The sequence below is a fragment of the Arvicanthis niloticus genome, chromosome 7 (assembly GCF_011762505.2).
Source record: "Arvicanthis niloticus isolate mArvNil1 chromosome 7, mArvNil1.pat.X, whole genome shotgun sequence".
Classification (NCBI taxonomy): domain Eukaryota; kingdom Metazoa; phylum Chordata; class Mammalia; order Rodentia; family Muridae; genus Arvicanthis; species Arvicanthis niloticus.
Window position 1 is genome coordinate 25014904 of NC_047664.1, and position 20508 is coordinate 25035411.

The 20508-nt window shown below is 39.1% G+C and overlaps 1 protein-coding gene across 2 annotated transcripts; it reads right to left on the reverse strand.

Annotated features, from left to right (window-relative positions):
• Positions 1 to 1075: 1075 nt before the first annotated feature.
• On the reverse strand, positions 1076 to 11275 carry C1d (C1D nuclear receptor corepressor). Of its 2 annotated transcripts, none has more exons than XM_034508192.2 (5): positions 11189 to 11275; positions 5549 to 5695; positions 4656 to 4722; positions 4293 to 4348; positions 1076 to 1781 (listed from the first exon to the last, which is right to left on the reverse strand). In XM_034508192.2, exons 2-5 carry the CDS (start codon positions 5684 to 5686, stop codon positions 1617 to 1619), a joined length of 426 nt encoding a protein of 141 aa, XP_034364083.1. In that variant the 5' UTR covers positions 5687 to 5695; positions 11189 to 11275; the 3' UTR covers positions 1076 to 1616. The 2 variants fall into 2 exon arrangements, with proteins under 2 accessions (XP_034364083.1, XP_076794209.1); XM_076938094.1 differs by lacking the exon at positions 11189 to 11275 and adding an exon at positions 9274 to 9378 and having other exon boundaries at positions 1476 to 1781.
• Between the last annotated feature and the right edge of the window lie 9233 nt (positions 11276 to 20508).

Sequence of the window (20508 nt, forward strand, 5' to 3'; positions counted from 1 at the left end):
TTGAGCACAGTGTGTGGCAACATGGACGCATGGCAGTGTGTTTACCTGCGGAACAGATAACCTAGTAAACTGTCACAGCTCCTTGGTATGTTGTAATACTTATTTCAAATTCTATGTAATAAAAAAGAATAGACTCAAAATCTTTTATTTCTACAAATACATGCTGAAAGAAATAGTTAAGGATATCCAATTTAGTGTGACATAAAGCTGAACTTTCAAAAACAAGTACCTTGGTTAATGATTTTCTGCAGTTGTGAAAATTTTCATTGAAAAGTTCTTTTCTTCAAGAAATTAAAAAAGAGAAATACAAGACACAAGTTTCTTAGCAATGAGTAACATTAAAATGCATTTTACAGTTATCTTTATAAAACACTCATTTCTCCAATCACTTTCCCTAATATCAGAGAATTACAATGGCCCCGAGTGAAGTAACTACACATGCTCACAAGTGCTTTCACTTCACAAAGTATCTGATATCAGAGCTGAGACTCACTCTTCATAAATCATAGATTTTAGCGTGCCTTACAAACTCCATTATAACTTCAGACCATTTCCAATATCTGCTACCTAATCAAGAAATTCATATATTCAAAGTCAGTTATGGAAAATTAATCAAAACAATTTTAAGAACTCTAATTCTCAAAACCAAAAAAACCCTTGGCTATCCTTGGCATTCCCACACAGGACAATGTGGGCCTAGAGAAGCAAAGTTATATTAGCTCAGACACTAAAAGGTTTAATAAGCGGAACTTATCATGTCAGATACTCTGGAAATATAAATCAGAATGTAAATATAATTTGATTCCTCCCATACCTAAAGGGCAGTATTTAATAAAGAAGATGGTTCCAAACATCCACATGGCTTAGGAAATACTTAGTCAGAAAGATTCTGAGAGCGAGACCAAGAGAACCGAGGGCCGTGACTCATAGCCTTCTCTACTGGGTGGAGCTGCGCACAGCTGCCTCATCTGGAGGGATGTTCGCTCACGCAGTGGACAGCAAGAGGCAAGTGAGCTACACAGCTACAATGCTTATTAAAGGGGAATCAAGCCAAAGCCAGCCAGGACATACAACCTTATTTTCCATCAGTGTTAATGAGAATTATTTTATTTTAAATGGAACATGAAGAATTACAGTCCAGCCTTAAGGTTTCAATTTTGCACTGTGAATATCAAGACAGCAATTACTCAAAAAAAAAAAAAAAAATCACAGAAACATGTTGCACTAACTGAACAGAAAACAGAGTATTTAAGACATTACATTTCTCATCATTACTAAAAACAGATGTCCTTATAACTCCAGTCTAGAGACAGCACACTTCATAATATCATTATTCACTTAAAACACTACAAATGTTTACAAAGAACATTTGGATTTCACAATTGCTTATAGAATATCTTACAATATTAAAAACATCATGATGCTTTATATGAAAATCAATAAAGACAACTTAATCTTTCTCAGCAAAAAAAAGATTTGGTATCACAAATTTAATGTGTAAATTTATACATGAATTCAAAAAGGAATCCATTTAAACACTGCATGGTCACATAACTACATTGTAAACTGATAAAAATGATGTACTTTTTGAAAACATGTACATCAAAACCAAAAGATTAGTGTTTACTTTTCCCTTTATTAGCTACTTTTGGTGTGTTTTTTGGTTTGGGTTCCCAGAGTGCATTTTTGACAAATCTTGAAGCAGCACCTCTGTCCAGCTTGGCAGCCTTCTTCTTGTCTGTTATTTCTTTGACTCTGTTCATGTAGACTCTAATTCTTTCCTTAGGAAGAAAAACAAAGGCAATTATTTCTGGAGCTCTGCATTGCCTGTTTTATCCTGTGCTTTCTCAGTGACAACCGACAGTGAGTCATCATTGTTCGCTGTTAAGTCCAGGTACTAGTGAGTGCAAACGCATAGGATAAACATGCCCCGTGCTTTCCTGGGCAGTCTAAGGATGCATTTTATTCTAAAGTCCTTTCAGTAGACATGGGGGTGTACCCCAAAATCCCAGCACTTGGAGAACACAGGCAAGACTTCAAGATCAGCCAGTCTGAAGCCACCTTGGGCTGCACACAACACTGTCTTAAAAGAACAATGACAACCAAACAAACATTTTAGAAGTGTCCTGAACTCTTCCAGAGACAGGCTCACACTAGAATATCACTATAGCAGCAAACAACAACTGGTCTATGTATGGTCTATTGTTTTAATCAACATTAACCTAAATTCTCATTTTAACTATTTGTATCTGAAGAGTAAATTCTAAATCTGAGTTCTCCTACACTTGTGCCAACAAATTAACCTCTCCCATCATTTTTCTAAACAGAAAATGGGTGGGGCAGTATTTATTTCTATTTTATGTTACTGCTGTGTCATCTTAAAATAGGCAAAATAAAAATATGAGATCTTTTATTCAATTTCATAATTTTAACTGATAAGTATGTAAAAAAATTAAATTTTCAGACTTTAAAGTTAGAAACATAGTAGACGTCTGGAGCACTTTGAATCTTCTGAGAGTATTATTCAGAATAAATAACTCTTACACTTCAAATGGTGAAATAAAGGTGATGAAAACCATAATCCAGTAAATGACTGACCACTGCTTAGGAACAAACAAGGTGCATTAAAGTAAAGCAGGCATGGGAACATAAACAGTAAAATACAGAACCTTACAGTTGCTTCATTATCAAAACCGAACTGCTCCTGCAGAACCTCTCCTGTGAAAGTGGAGACAATGGCAGCGCATGCAAGGACCCTGCCCAGGACCCTGCCCTGCTACTGCTCTGCCTGCCAGCATCCACGCACGCGGTTCCTACCTCTCTTCTGTCAGCCTTGTCCTCCCTTCACCATTAAGACTGGACAATTTACCCAGAGGCTCCAACCCACTCTCTCTGATCTTTTTTTCCCACAAAATGCTTTTTTAACATCCTGCATAGTCAAGATGCACAGTGTTTACCTTATTATGGTTACTGTGTTTCCCTTCACTCCAAGAGTGGGATCTGCCATATCTCTCAGCTTTTTCTCTGAGGCATCATCACTTGAAAACAATGCCTGGTCCTTAGTAGGCATTCAAATACCACCAAATAAGGTGACTGTTTTCCCATTTGTGATACATGACAAATAACAAATCGATTTTCTCTAATTCTGTAATTAATTACTAATGTCTGTAGCAAGGTCAAAAAAGGGAATAAACTTAAGAATGCTTTTTATTTGCCAATCCTTATCCAGAAAATTAATGTGCTCTCCATAGAGTAGACTCTGAAGAAGAATGAAGATAAATGGTCTTATCCTTTTATAAACACAATATTGATACTCCTTGTGTTGAAACTAATTTCATGAGAGGACACTATTAGAAAACTAGACACATAACCTGTACTTCTTAAAGCTAGTAGCACACGTAACCTCTCTTAAAAAATTTTTTTCACAACTGTTATATTAAAGCATAAATTTATTTATCCCTCAAGAAGTTTAAAAGAAGAAAATATCCTGGTCTATACATCTTTCTTACATATTTTACATTTGAAATGAAGATGCCTGGATTACTCATTTTATTTTTAAGTAAATTACCTATGCTTTACTAAGATGTAACTAACACACATTACTGGCTACTATAAGACTTGAAAACAAAGATATAGTTTCATGTGTTTCACATATACATGTATATTATATTTTATGTGAACAAAGAATAAATTTATTAAAACTCTTATTCATAAAGCCAAGTCAATAAGGTAACTGCAAGTTTCATTTCTATTTTTCTCCTTCCAATTGGATGATTTGATTTAATATTTGAAGTCAGCAAAAACTCCAAGATATTAGATCTTATTTAGTGTACTTATACATCTAAATGGAATACAGAGACAAACCTAGAAGATTTATTACGGGCTGTAAATATGTCATTGATGCAGAATTACTGGACAGTATACATATGGCTGGTGCCAAAAAAGCTTTTAGCTTTGTTGCTGAACTGAATTCTTTACTGCTGAGAAAATGAGTTAATGGAGAAATTGAAAAGGTAGGAGAGAAAATTCCCCATCTCTGCTAGTAAATCAACTGGAATACACGTTTAAGAATTGTGTAAGAGTTTTTTTTTCTCCTTAAGTAGCCCTGGAGATGAATAAGATTTAAAGAATTTATAGGAAAAATAATATGAAAGTTATAACTAATTACTAGGATGATGCCACTCTGCTCTAATTCTGATCTCCCTAATGATCAGCATGATAATGGCTGTGTGACTGAAACCAGAGAGGCACATAGCAGACATATAAATAGGGATGAATCACAGGCATCTTACCAATTCCTGCTTCACTGGATGCTCCTTGGGATTAACTCCTTGAGTTGCCAAGTAAACTGTAAAAGAAAGACCTCATGAAATAAAGTGGTGATATAATGCTGAGTGTCATAATAAAAGAAATCCTAGTTACTCAAAAAAGGAAAATTACATAGTTAGTTCAACTTCAAATTATCTACCCTTTATGAAATATTAAACTATGTGTAGCTTACGGGCATCCTGTATTCTGACGTAAATGGAAAAAAAAAACATATAACCAATAAGATATGATAAAAGACAATTCTATGTTAACTGCTAGCTCTTAAAAATAAATCACCTTTGACATAATAATATACTTTCTAATGAATTATAAAGTAACATACATACCCCAAAACATTGAATTTAAGGTATATGCAGAAACTAAATCCACCTTTGCTTGTTCTAGTGGGTCCAACTAGTAAAACAGAAAAGAGACAAGAAGATGAAAGATACACACAAACTTTGTAAACCAACAGATGACACCTTAAACTGTTTCCAACTACAAGGTAGTAAAGCATGTTTTTTCTTACTTCCTATAATTCAACAATAAAATAATCTAGAAATAATTTGCACAAAGTTTTCTTAACCAGTGATTCTTTTTGTTTATACCTGAAACTATATTTTAAATACTAAACACTCCTGAATACCCTTCTCTGCTCTTCTTCCGATTCACAGCCTCTTTCTCATTAATATGTACAAACACCCAAATATAACAAGTGATTTTCTTTTTGCTTAAAAAAAAAAAAAAAAAAAAAAAAAACTGCTTCTGGATATCATTTTTGATGAAACAGGAAATTTGTACAATCCAAGAAAAAAAATTCTAAATTATATCAATTTCAGATTCATAATCTAGACTTTCATATCAAAAGTAATTATTCAATGTAAGCATTGTATATGACTCACTTATATATAAGAAGCACAACGAGATGTTTAGGCAATTCTAAAGACAGAAAAGACAATTTAATTACTGTCCTTGTACTGCAGTGTTTCCAGAAACTCTGATAATATCATTACAGTACATAAGACATCGAAGATAGAATCTGTCAAAACGAATGTGAGTGTGGCTTGCTTTCAAAGTCAAATTCCCAAAGCAGAAGCTCTGTAGGATGTTCTGGCTAAATTCACTCCAACACTTCTTCACCTAAAACTCCAGCAGGAAGACATGGCCAGTGCTAAATGACCATGTCTTCCTAATGTTCTGTCTTATGAAATTCATCTGAAGGTTGTAGATTTTGAAATACCTTCTGCAACAACTCATTTCTAGAAACAGACATCATGGTCTTCAGCATGTCATCCACAGCACCCAGGGAGCTCTCCAGGGCTGTTAAAGACTCATGAATTTCTACGGGATAGTCTTCACTCATTTCTTCACCTGCCATTGTGACCAACTGGGAAAAAAAAAACAAAAAACAAAAAACAACTCTCAGAATTCATATTGGAGACAGAGCTTTAGAAAGAAAATGAAAAGAACGTTTACTTCTGAGTAAGGTAAGTCAGTCTTAGCATGCAAGTCCAGAAGAGCCACCTCCCAGCCTCCCGTCCTAAAATGCATGGGAAAGGAGAAGACTCCACACCAGCCTCTCATCAAGCCCTGGAGACGCATAGCTCTGACAACATAATCACAACGCCGCATATCAAGCTAAACCCATGTTCAACTGGATTCAAAGGTACATGCACTGGGGAAGTAAAGCAAGAGGTCAGATCCAGGGGTCCTTAGCTATAGGCAAGTTCAAGACCAGTCTCTGCTCCAGGAGACACTATCTCAGAAATAAAAATAAATGAGGGGGTACATTTTTTTAAGTATTCTATTGAACAAAGATTTTTAAAAATGAAAGTCTGATAAATACTGTAATGTCTACTGAAGAACTCAACAAAAAAATTTAAATTTTATTTAGCTTTTTAAAACTTAGATGTTTTTCTGACCATTTCTTCTATTAAACTTAAAAAAAACCAAAAAACAGAAATCCTAGCTATAAAAAAATCTTTATTAACTAACAGTAAAATTACTTTTCAAGTGAAGGCTCCTCTATGACTTTATAGTCCTTAGCGCTTTAGTAATAGCTGAATGGCAAGACTTGAGGGCTGGTAATGGAAGCGGACACTTGAGTTTTCAGTGTTGCTTGAACACTGACTGTTACCTTGGATAAATCACCCAATTTCTCCATGGGCTTCAAATATTTTATTCTAGTTGGCCTAATTATCTGTAACATTCATTATCAAAATTATGAATAATCCTGTTATGTATGAAATTGTAGACATATAATGTCATTTAAGGGTACATACTGAAGCACACAGTGGTGAAATCATCTAACAGCATGAGCCTACTGTAGAAAAGTAGTCTTCATAAGTAACAAAACAAGAACTTACATGGAGCATTATAATGAAGGCAGACACTGGTTAAGTCACATATTGAGTCTTAGAGTAGATTCAGTTCATGCAGTATCTATCCTGCAGTATCAATGCACAGTTGCTGACCCAACACTCATAAATCTAACGGAGTCAACAAAGGCTGAAATTTCAGATCATTTAATTATATTACAAACAGCCTTCTTTAAAACATTCCAAATTCACAAGGTGGGGGGGGGGGTGGCACAGAGCAGGGTTGGTGCTTAGGAATTGAACCAAGGGCCTCATGACAGCTAAGTATGCGCCCTACCTCTAAGCTATACTTCCAGCCCCAAAATATAATTTCCTCCATGTTAATATGATTCTTTAAAATGTATCCATGTGAAAACATATAGATCAGGTCTAAATCCAAATAAAATATATCTCTCACACAAAGGAAAACAGAGCTTCTGCGAATCAATTTAACAAACAAACAGAAACTATACATAACCCGCCCCCCCAAAAAAGCCAGAAACCAGCCGTTTACAAAGGAATCCAAGTAACCAATAAACATAAAACTATTCAACTTCACCAAAGAAACCACAAGAACAAGATCCCATTTTTCACGCATCAAACAGCATCTAATGTAAACAGAGGCAGCCACCAACAGGCCATTGTCACCATTAGCAATTTGATTTGATTAAGCATTTTCTGAATTTAATATTCCACTTCAAAATCCATAAATTTATTTCTCAGAAACATAACTTTCATGTGACATGAAGTTAACAGGCATCTACTACAGTATTTTTCAAAGACAAGAACAGAACAGCCTGTGTGCCTATTAATACAGACTGATTAAATAAATTATGATATATCCACCCAATAAAGCACTCTGTAGTAGGGAAAAGCACTGTCATACAGTTTTTAAAGATCCCTAAAATATGTCAGGAAGTGAAAACTACAGAGCAGCGCAAAAAGTATATCTCTCTTACTTCTTTCCTTAAAACTTTAGTGTCCATACTGCGTTTCATTATGATACTGCCATGTGTGGGCATCACTGCAGTCTGTTTGTATCCATCTCACCCTTATATTCTTCTCTTTATTTAAGAAAACAACCTAAGTCAGAGATATACTTCCTGTGTGGCTTAGGATAGTCCCATGCCATGCTGTGGTCCTCAGCTCATGATACCCCTGGGAGACAGCAAAACCTTTAACATGTTTAAGAAGTCCTGCCGTTAAGAGGTAAGACCGGGCTAGCAGTTTTATGGTCATACTGGGGTAGAGGAAGTTCAAGAAGACTGTGGACTTTGTGGCTCCCCCTCCCCTCCCCTCTACTCCCCTCCCCTCCCCTCCCCTCCCCTTCCCTAGCCCCTCATCATCCTGTCTCTCCCTGTCATATACAAAAGCAGCAAGAACAGCCAATCATAGACTGAAACTTCTAAAATGTGAGCCCAATAAGCCTTTCCTCTTTTTATTTCACCTTTTTGTGGCAGAAAACTAACATGTTTATACATACATGTGAGTTTCTTTAAACATACAAAATAAATAGTTAACTGTAGCTACTGGGAAGTGAGAGAGTATCTTATTGTGCTCTCTGTACTATACCGTAGGAGATTTATGGGGTTAGAATGTAAGTTTGAAATAAGAGCTTCCCTCATGTGTTTGATATTTTGAAAATTACTGGAGATAATGAACGCTTATTTCCCAGTTCATAGCAGCTATAATCAAATCATTCTTTACCTCTACTACACTCAACGAGCCGAAATGTCTTCTTTTCCTCAGAGTTGAATTTTCCAGCAAAATAAAGGTATATCCTTCCTCACTCTCATTGCCTCTTCTGAGCTTCCTGTACGGCCACACCGCCCACCAGCCAGTTCAAAGCTGCTGCCACACATCCAACCTTCCTTTGTACCCTACTAGCCAATTCTCAAGTTTGGAGAATCTTAACACCATGTCCCAGTTTGGACTTATATAAATAATTTACAAAGTCACCACATGAATCCAGGAAAAGATCTATGTAAAAATTTACATATATACATATATATATGCTGTTTTCATCTCTATAGCAATTAGAGTTCTACACAGTTACCAAATTGGTGACAGAAAGAAAATCCAACATATACTTAATTGATTTTTAGAACAAGAGACAAATTTGCAGGTTCTTTTTTTTTTTTTTTTAAATATTTATTTATTTATTTTATGTATATGAGTACACTATTGCTGTCTTCAGATACACTAGAAGAGGTCATCAGATCCCATTACAGATGGTTGTGAGCCACCATGTGGTTGCTGGGAATTGAACTCAGGACCTTTGGAAGAGCAGTCGGTGCTCTTAACCACTGAGCCATCACTCCAGCCCAAATTTGCAGGTTCTGCACCATAATTTTATTCCTATAATTATATTTTACACAGCATTACCTTAGAAAACAATGGTGAAATTTATATATAAGTTCTCAATACTACTGTCTTGGTCAAACAATGATTCTGATAATGCTACCTGTAATCTTCAGAACATACTAGGTTTCCTTTTCTAAAGTGTACTAACCTCTAAAAGCATAGCTCAGGAGTTAAATGGCTAAGTGGATAAAGTGCACGTATGTGCATGTACACACAAACACATGCAAGACACACACACACATACCACCAAGCCTGAAGACTGGAATTCAGATCTCCTTTGTGTGGAGGGTGCCAAAACAGCCTAGCTGGACTGGCGGAAGTCAATGAGTCCCAGCTTCAATGAGAAACCTTACCTCGATAAACAAAGTGGAGAATGATGGAGAAAAACAGCATCCTTGGACCTCTACGCACACACATGCATGTAGAGTCACATGCATGAACACCACATATAAACAAATATATAATAGATAGATAGATAGATAGATAGATGATAGATAGATAGATAGACACACACAAAATCAAAAGTCTAGAAATAAAAATTATATAAATTACAAGGCTGGAGAAATGGCTCAGTAGTTCAGAGCACTTGTTCATCGTCCAGAGAATTCAAGTTTGGTTTCTAGCAGCCAGTCTGGACAGCTCACAACCATCTGGAGCTCCAACTCCATGGAATCTGAGTCCTTTTACTGGCTTCTGTTTGGCACCCACATTCATGTGGCAAATACACAGAAAGAGGCACATAAATAAATATATCTTAAGTACATCAATTACAAGGAGCTGAGTAAGACTGCAGCCACACTGTAATCAACTTCTATTTGACGCTTACTTCAACATGTTTTTCAAAATGAAAGATAGGAAGCAGCAAAAATCATCTTCTCAAAAAATATGGGGGATGTTTAATACAATTACCTCTAAAGTAATGATAATACTACATAAGGTTGTGATGCAAGCAAAATAAATATCAGTAAAACTCTTAAAGCTGCACACCATTAGTAGAATGCTCAAAGTATTAGCTAATACATAATATTAGTTATTGTTTATCAAAGTGAAAATAACCAAAAGGTAATTCAATGTAGAATATTTAGAGCCCCACATAAAGGGTTAAATGCTTGAAAACAATAGCTACTGTTTATACATAGAATTTTTATAAGTTAAAAACAAAAGGCATCCCTAAAGGTACTGGAAAACATCTACAACATCTCTGATTTGAAATTTTCTATTACTTGAAAACAACACCAAAAACTGTTCACATTGTCATCTCGTCTCGTAACAAAACAATTCAGTCTATCAATTCCAGGAGTATTGAACTTTTCTAAACTTTTCTAAAGTTCAATAAGGCTTAGCTGTTACTTATAAATAAACACTAACACTGACACTTAGTTCTATCTACTCTTAGTCCAAACAGGTTAATAACTACACCACAAACATCTCAATAGGGCTAATACACCTTTCCAAGCAAAAACTAACTTGTAGTCAACACATTTTAAGTCACTAAAGCTATCTTCCAATAGAAATTTGAGCCACGATGAATTTTCCCAGATCACAAAGAAAAATTACTCTTAACGTAACCCACTACAGCAGGAAACTGCTGGCCTGGCATGGTGACACACGCTTTTAATCCTATCATTTGAAATGTAGAGGGAGGCAAATCCTGAGTTCGAGGCCAGCCAATTTTACAGATCGAGTTCCAGGACAGCTAGGAACTGTCTACACAGAGAAATCCTGTCTCGGAAAAGGAAAAATAAAATTTTAAGGAAACCCTTATTTCAAAAGGGCTAACAATGCCACCGCAATCATTTCGATCTTGGGCGGAACAGTAAGGGCTACACGTTAAGTTACTCTCTCCACCTTCCATTTTGTCTCCGTTTATATTTGGAGTCTGCTAGAAACTGCTGGCGTTAAGTGTTTTTCTTGTCGCTTTTCAACCCTTGAAAGGCAACGTAAGCAAAATGAGGAAGACGATATTGACAGAGAAACCAAAGGCCAAATCAAGGCAAAGCCCGAGAGCCACCATTGGCAGGCTCTGGGGACTACGCTAGCAGCGAGAAGCCCCGCTCGGCTCCTCCCAGTCCGCCACAGTTTGAATGTGATCCCGGGGTGCGGGAAGAGAGACTGTGACAGGAGCACGACAAGCACCCGAACTCAGTTTTGCACAATACCTCAGTACCGTGGACGCCTGTCTCCGGGAAAGGGGTCGCACGGTGATGACGCCATGACACGCCTTCTGCCTGCCGCGCGTGCGTCGCTCGCGGCCTTGCGCTTGCGTACTTCAGTCCCGTGGCTTGCCCCGCCTTTGTCCCTTCCTGTGCTAAAGGCCGTTGTCTTTATTTTTTATTTTTTTTAGTTCATTTACTGATACATTTATTTTTAATTAATTATTTCTTCACATTCCAGGGTTGCCCTCTCTCCCTGTTCCCCACCCAGTTTCTCACACCATTTCCCCCTCCCTCTTGCCTCCATCTTCCCATCCCCCATCCCTGGGGCCTCAAGTCCCTTGAGAATTAGGCGCATCTTTTCTCACTGAAGCTCGACTAGGCAGTCCTCTGCTACATATTTGCTGGGAGGTCGGGAGCGTGGTTGGACCAGACCAGCTCTTGTCTTGCTGCCTGTTGTCGGCTCAGTCTCTGGGAGCTTCCTGGGGTCCAGGTTAATTGAGACTGCTGGTCTTCCTATGGGGTCGCCCTCCCCTTCAACCCATCCCTTAATTCAACCTTAGGGGCCTCTGACCTCAGTCCAATAGCTGGGTGTAAGTATCTGCATCTGTCTCGGTCAGCCGTTGGTAGGGCCTCTCAGAGGACAGCCATGCTAGGCAAAGGACTTAAAGGTCTCCCACCAGGGTGGCAAGCATGGGGAAGAAGGGCCTGGCATCTTGTCTAGATTAGGCTTCTGCAAACTGAATGTTCCTTACACCTTTGTCCAGGTCTTTGCTTTGATGGAAGCCGGGTCCAGAGGTCTGTGTGCCTTTAGATTAATCTTTTGAGGGGCTTCCCTAGAGAAGTGCCTGATATCAGGTTATAGGATAGTTATGAAAATACACGTTTAAAATGATTAAATGGGGATGTAGATATATGCAAAATACGAAACCAGATTTGTGTTATTTTTGTTTTTCAATGGGTCTCACTGTGTAATATGGCTGGCCTTGAATTCAGGATTACCAGTGCTAGGACTACAGGCTGTGCAACCATTTCTGTGTTGGATAGTAGTATGTCAACTAAGAGGAAGGAATCACAATTAAGAAAATGCCCCATAACATCAGGTTGTAGGCAGTCCTGTAAAGCATATTCTTATGGATGGTGCCACACCTGGGCTGGTGGTCCTAAGCTGTATAAGAAAACAAGCTGAGCAAGCCAGTAAATAGCACCCCTCCAAGGCCTCTGCATCAGCTCCTTCCTCTAGGTCTGTGCCCTGTTTGAGTCTCTGTCCTTACTTCCTTAGACGAGAACAGTAATATGGATGAGTAAGCCAAATAACCCCTTCCTTCCCCAACTTGCTTTTTGGTTATGGTGTTTCCCTGACGCAGCAGAATCCCTACACTAACAAGATTTTTGTTTTTCGTGTGTTCCTCCCTTCCTCCCTCCCTCCTCCTCCTCCTCCTCCTCCTCCTCCTCCTCCTCCTCCTCTCCCCCCCTCCTCCTCCTCCTCCTCCCCCCTATCCTCATCCTCCTCCTCCTCCCCCTCCTCCTCCTCCCCCCTCCTCCTCCTCCTCCTCTGCTCCTCCTCCCCCCTCGTCCTCCCCCTCCCCCCTCCCCTCCCCCTCCTCTCCTCCTCCTCCCCCTCCCCCCTCCCCTCCCCCCTCCTCCCCCTCCCCCTCCTCTCCTCCTCCTCCCCCTCCTCCCCCTCCCCCTCCCCCTCTTCTTCTTCTTCTTCTTCTTCTTCTTCTTCTTCTTCTTCTTCTTCTTCTTCTTCTTCTTCTTCTTCTTCTTCTTCTTCTTCTTCTTCCAAGCTAAACCACAATTCCTAACTTATAAAAGTTTTTTATTTATTTTTAATTTGCATGTGTGTGCCTGCAAGTGCATGCAAACATGCCCTAAGAGGCTAATAGAGCACGCTGGATCCCCTGGAGCTAGAGTTACAGGGGTCCTTGAGCTGCCTGAAATGGGTACTGGGAATTGAACTTCCATCTCAGAAAGAGCTGGAAAGCCCTGTTAACCACTGTTTCCTAGTTTTTTTTTTAAATGATAATTTTCAGTATATGTATTAAAGTTACGTTCAATTGGTGTAACAGGAACAATCAATACAAAAACTACATATCACTCAATGGTAACAAACAAGAAATATTACGTGCCTGTGAAGTCACCGTGAGCAATCATCCTGTGATCTGTAAAGTTCTTAAAGTGGCAATGATTTCCTTCTCTTTGTTGTGCAGTTTGCAGAAGCTATTGTACAAAATGCTCTATTGTCACACTTTAAAGAAACCACTTAACACAGCTACACTCATAGAAAAAAATACTTTAAAGCTGTTTCAGCACAAGACATTTCTACCATTTGAGTCTCAGCAATGAAAAACAAGTCATCAGGCTTAGTGATAGACATCTTAACCAGCTGAGACTTCTCATGAGCCCCTCAGATTAAACATTCATCTAAGATGAATCATGTAACACTATATCTTCAGTATTCATCTTCAACATCTATGCAGTTGTCAGTTCCAACAATTTATCATTTAATATTATATTTTAAAGTTACTGAATTTCATTTAATCACCACTAAATTACTTGAGGGTATTTTTGTGGATGATAATCAATCACAGATTTAGGGGGAGTTTCTCTGTGTAGTCCTGGCTCTCCTGGAACTCATTCTGTAGACCAGGCTAGCCTCAAACTCAGAGATCTACCTGCCTCTGCCTCCTGAGGCCTAGGATCAAAGGTGTATGCTAATCACAGATTTTACACATTGCTGGGGTCACAATTTCCTAACATTAAATTATCTCAAACTGTTATTACTACCATTACATTTTGTAAAGCTCTTGTATTTTGATTAAACCCACAATTCTAGTAAATACAGTACTTTGGCTTTGTAGTAGTTTCAAAAGTCCATGCCAAGCCCAGTCGATAGATAGATAGATAGATAGATAGATAGATAGATAGATAGATAGATAGGGTGTTTACTAGAATGATTTACAGGTTGTGGCCCAGATAATCCAACAATGACTGCCTATGAATAGAAAGGTCCAAGCAATAATTCAGTAGCTGTTCAGTCCACAAGGCTGGATGTCTCAACTGGTCTTTCAGTATAAGCTGAAATTCCTAGGATGTGGGCTCTAATGCCAGTGAAGGAATAGTCCTGGTAACAATGGCAAGAGCAATGATGCAAAGATCAAAAAACTCAGCATCAGAAGTGGTCCAGATTAAAGGTGGTCTTCCCACTTCAAATGATTTAATTAGGGAAACAATAAAGGTGGGTAGTACACACCTTTAATCCTAGCGTTTGGGAGGCAAAGAGAGGGAGATCTCTTGAGAGCAGCCTGATTTAGAGATTGAGTTCCAGGACAGCCAGAGCTACACACAGAAACCCTGTCTCTGTGGGAAAAGAAAAAAAATGCACAGGTGTGCCTAGTCATTTGAGTTTTAGTTAATTCTAGATGTAGTCAAGTTGACAACCAAGAATAACCTTCACACCACTCTTGAACAAAGGATGATTCATCCTACCACAGAGACACTTGCTAAACCATGTTCATTGCTACTCAATTCATTTTTTTGTTGTTGTTTTTTTTGTTTTTGTTTTGTTTTTTGTTTTTCAAGACAGAGTTTCTCTGTGTAAGCCTGGCTGTCCTGGAACTTTATAGACCAGGCTGGCCTCGAACTCAGAAATCCACCTGCTTCTGCCTCCCAAGTGCTGGGACTAAAGACATGTGCCACCACTGCCCAGCACTACTTAATTCATAATAGCCAAATATTGGAAATAATCTGTATATCTTTCAACAAAAGAATGGATAAAGAAAATGTGTTACATTTACACAATAGAGTTTTACTCAGCTGTTTAAAAAATGCAACCATTTAATTGGCAGGTAAATAAAACTAGAGAAAATCATCCTGGGTCAGGTATTCCAGACCCAGAAAGACAAATATGGTATATATTCCCTTATATGTAGATATTAGTTGTTAAGTGGTAACCAAACTACAATCCATAGAACTAGAGGGTAGGTGTGGTGGATTGAATATTCTTGGTCCTATTAGGAGGTATGGCCTTGTTGGAGTAGTTGTGGTCTTGTTAGAGGAAGTGTATCACTAGGGGGTGCCGTGCCTGCCTGGATGCTACCATGCTCCTGCCTTGATGATAATGGGCTGAACCTCTGAACCTGTAAGCCAGCCCCAATTAAATGTTGTCCTTTAAAGAGTTGCCTTGGTCGTGGTGTCTGTTCACAGCAGTAAAACCCTAACTAAGACAATAGATATAGAGTAGGGACTATGGGGGACAGATAGATCTCATTAGGTAAAGGAAATAGAACAGATAGTTATGGGTGGGGTGGGGGCTGGGATAGGAAGATAAAAGTGGGGAGAGGAAGATGAGAATGCATGAGGGAATTCAGGCGAGACAGCCAAAACTGAGGACCATTTGAAGGGTGATATGAAAACAGAATACAGTAAAAGCTTCCTAAAATATAGACATATATGAAGGTGATCTAAATGAAAGCACCAAATAATGGGGGAGACTGTCTTGGGTTCTCTAGAGTCACAGAACTTGTAGAATGTCTCTGAATAGTAAAGGAAATTATTGGAATTACTTACAGACTGCAATCCAACTAATCCAACACTGGGCAGCTGTGAATGGAAAGCCCAAGAGTCTAGTAGTTGCTCAGTCGTACGAGGCTGGGTGTTTCAGCTGGTCTTCTGTATCAACTGAAATCTTGAAGAAGTAGGTTTCAATAGATGTGCTGCCAAGTAAGTGTAAGCAGGCAAAAAGAAGCAAGCCTTCCTTCTTATGTGGCAGAAGAACCTTCCTTCCTCTAGCAGAAGGTCTGGTCCAGATTAAAGGTGTGTGCCATCACACCTGGACCTAAGCTGCTCTTTACTTGGAACTTTCTCTGTTCCAGAACAGCCTTGAGCTCAGAGATATGCTTGCCTCTACCTCCTGGGACTAAAGGAAAGTACCACCTTGCCCGAGCCTAAGCTTTTCATGGACACTATGCCTCAAGAACTGTATCAAAAGCCTGTGTCTTCCAGACTCAAGATCTGGATCCATTCCAGATATAGTTGAGTTGGCAACTGGGAATAGCCATCACAGGGGTCAGAGCCCCAACAAGTTATCTTTTGTCACCAAGTGAAGCTTCCAGTACAGGATTAGATTACATCTAATTGAATTGTTGGCCAAAGGGGATCCCATGGGAACCCTAAAACAACCCAGGCTATTGCCAAGATTATAGCCTGCTCTCCACAAACTGAAGGCAAGGCCCTCTTGCTGAAAATAGCACCTACACAATGCACTGAACACAAAGATGGCTGTGGGAAGGGGAGAGTCAGTTTCTCAGGTCCAAGAAAGGTTAGCCATGCTTCAGTAGATAGCAATGCACATATGGGCAGTATCAATTAGACTTAGTGGGTTTAAAAATAAATGTGCAAGAAGTTGGGAGAGAACAGAGAGGAGGAGAAAGGTATTGGAGAAGTGGAAATGGGGGATGGGATTGATCAAAACATTACATGCATGTATAAAATCCCTTTTATTTATTTTAAAACCTTTTAAAATTTTTCTTTATTTTATGTATATGAATGATTTGCCTGCTTATATATCTGTATACCACTTGCATGTCTGGTACCCACAGAAGTGAGAAGAGGGCATCAGATCTCCTGAAACTGGAGTTACAGGTGTTTGTGAGCTGCCCTGTAGGTACTGGGAATCAAACCCAGGTCTTCTTTCAGAGCTGCCAGTGCTCTTAACTGCTGAGACATATCTTCAAACTCTTATATAAAATTATTATACAATAAAAATTATTTTTTTATTTTAAAGAAATTGATTTTAGGGCCTGAGAAGATTTTTCAGTTGGTAAAGTGTTTGCTGCCAAAATAAGGACCTGGGTTTGCATATCTAACAGCTACATAAAATACCAGGCAGAGTGGCCCAGGTCTGTAATCTCAGCACAAAAGTGGTGATTGCTGGTCAGGCACTCTAGTCTGTCAGTGAACTCTGGGTTGGTTGAGAGACCTTAATTCTATAAATAAGAGGGAGAAAACTGCCATACTTCCCTTTAGATCTCATGGGATGGTTCCCACCTAATAAAATAAAAACAATGTCTATTGACATAATGAAATAAATGTATGTGTTAATCAGAATGAACACTTCTACTTCAGACAGAGCTGTGCTCTTTGCAAATCTGCAATGTTCACATCAAGATCAATCTGAATTTACTGAAATTTAAAATTGATGCTAAAGAAAAACAAACTGAAAATGCTTGTTCCAGGAGCTGAAGACTTTATGCCATAGTGTGAGCCATGTGTGTGATGCAACTACATACACTGTGCCTGAGCCTGTGAAATCATGATTCCTCACCTAACATTATGAGGAAAATGAGCAACTTTTATTTCCGCTCAAGGGAATTGTTACAAAGAAAAATAACAAAAGTGTGGAATTACACTAGACATTGAAAGTACAACCGAGTACTGCATGTTGAACTGGCCCACCGGTCCTTAGTCTCTGTGTGTTGTTACACTGCCCATTTGTCCTTGGCCACTGTGTGTTGTTACATGGCCCACTGGTCTTTGGCTACTGTGTGTTGTTACATGGCCCATGGGTCCTTAGTCACAGGGTCCACTGGTCCTTGGCCACCATGTGTTGTTAGAAGATCCACTGATCCTTGGCCACTTATGTGTGTTGCTTAGAAGTATATGCACTTAACCTCCCTTTGATGCTGTTCAGGTTAGGAATGTTTAGTAAATACTCAAAATTATGTGAACATAATTTTCACCTTTATTATCGCAAACAATCTCAACGTTCTCTAAACTGTGTCATTGCACTACATGATATTTCTAAGACATGGATAGCAGACTGTTTTTGCAAAACCACTCAGAAGATCTCAAGTATGCCTAGATGAAACCATCCCTTCTTAGCTGGGTTTTGTTTTTCTTTAAGCACCCCATGTCCCCGAAAGCATAAACTGTGTGTTTTATATGCAAACCATGATGCCCAGAAGAAACAGATCAGCCAGAGCTGGTGGTGAAAGGGAAGAGTAACAGAAGTTATTTAAGGGATTGATTTTAGCATGAAAATAATTTGTGAATGAATCTGAAAGTATATTTAGACTCTCATGTTGACTTGGACCTAAGATTCATGATATGTAAGCTCATTTATCTTGAAAAATCCTGTAACAGTTCTAGCTAGTACATAAAATAATTTACTAAATGACTGGTAACTGTACAATAAAACTAAATATTAATTACTCTTGAATCCTTCTAAAACACTGTACCTGTCCTATTCAGCTTTTCCACATTACAAATTAACTTCTTCTAGTTCTCACACTTGAGACATTAGTTCTCTATCTGAAGGCTAAAAGGCTAAGGTTGGGATGGAAAGACTACATTTCTCAGTGATATTTTTCTAGACTTTATTTTATAAGGTAGATGCTGTATTTTTGTAAACTCAAGGATATGAAATGTATTTATTTCTCTCTCTCTCTCTCTCTCTCTCTCTCTCTCTCTCTCTCTCTCTCTCTCTCTCTCTCTCTCTCCATAGTCCTAATTGTCCCGGAACCCTCTATGTAGACCTGACTGGCCTCAAACTCATCGAGATCCACCTGCTTCTGCTTCCTGAGTGCTTCCTGAGTGCTGGGTTTTAAAGGCATGCACTGGGATTTTTCATCTTTCTGAGACAACCCTCTGCTTTTTGGAACATCCTTTTCTCTGTGTGTCTGCTTCATGCATTTCCTTTTTGTTTGTTTGTTTGTTTTTCGAGACAGGGTTTCTCTGTGTAGTCCTGGCTGTCCTGGAACTTACTCTGTAGACCAGGCTGGCTTCGAACTCAGAAATCCGCCTGCCTCTGCCTCCCAAGTGCTGGGATTAAAGGCGTGCGCCACCACTGCCCGGCCATGCATTTCCTAACCCTCAACAAACACCTTTTCTCAATTGCTAAATAAATGAATGGCACCTGTAGTGTTTATAAGACCTTTAATAGTAAAATTTTCACATTTTAGGTTGCTGATCAGTATGTCTTCATCTCTCTTTATGATTGTCTTTTAGCATGTGGCGCCTCCTCCCAGGAAGAGGTAGTGTATATTTTCCAACTCTGAGTTTGACTACTTTAATTGTTGTGGCCAATAAGATAACAGTGGATAGGATACAGGCTCATGTGTCAGTGGTTAATGTGTTGGGCTTCTGTCTCCCCCATGAGTATGTTAGGTACCCACAAGCAGGATGAAAGACATGTGGAAACAAGCCCAGCCATCCACACCTTTATCAGCCCAAAGCTGACTCATAACCCAACCCCTACCTAAATGTGTGAGTCCAGCTACAGCCAACAGGGAGGACAATTTAGAGAAACCATTCTTCATGAAAAGTAAATGTACAGTCGGTCCTTTACTTATGAAGGAATCTTGTCCTGATAAAACTAAGATAACACCCACAACTCAGGAGTCACGCCTTTATAAATAGGAGGACATCTATCTGTGTAATGTATTAATTAGACTATTTAGGCTCAGTAACAGAGGGCCAGAAACTGGGTGGTTTAAACAACAGAAACTTTCCCCACATAATTGTAGAGACTAGAAGTCTGAGATTGTCTGCTTTAGAAGTTTAAGGGATTCCCTGGAGACAGTATTTTCTCCAACTACATGGAACCATCAGCTCTCTATGAGAAGGTTGAGCTGTGTCCTGACAAAAGCCCCATTCATCTTTGAGTGACTCATCATCATATTGTAAACTCTGCAAGATCTTAATTAAGGGCTAAGAAACACGGGGGGGGGGGGCATTTACGAGGTTGTTATGACATGCCTAGTGTGCCCAGGGAGTGTCACAAGCATGAAACCAAGCGCTTCCAGACTGCTCCTGCCTGTGTGTTGATGGTCAAGTAAACTGGATTTCAAGGAGACCTTGTTCGTGGAGTTGTTAGCATTAAATAACTGTTTTGTTTAAGAGATTTGTCCCAGGCTCTGAGGGCAATGGAATCTAAAATTAAACAGTTCACAGTTCATCTTGCTCACCCTCCCAGGCTGAGGAATCTCTGGGAACACTTGGGCTGGAGTTTGTGAACTTGGACCCCAGGATCACAAAGTGGCAAGGGCATGTATTAAGGCACCAACAGCTGTCCTCGGAAGTTTTGTTTTGTTTTTGTTTATTTTTATTTCACTTTCATTGGTGTTTTGTCTGTATGAAGGTGTAGGATTCCCTAGAACTGAAGTTACAGGCAGTTGTGAGCTGCCATGTGGGTGCTGGGAATGAAACCTGGGTCCTCTAGAAGAGGAACCAGTGCTTTTAACTGCTGAGCCGTCTCTCCAGCCCCTCCTCAGAAGTTTTGTAGATAGATTACTGATTATGACAGAACAGTTACACTTGAAGGA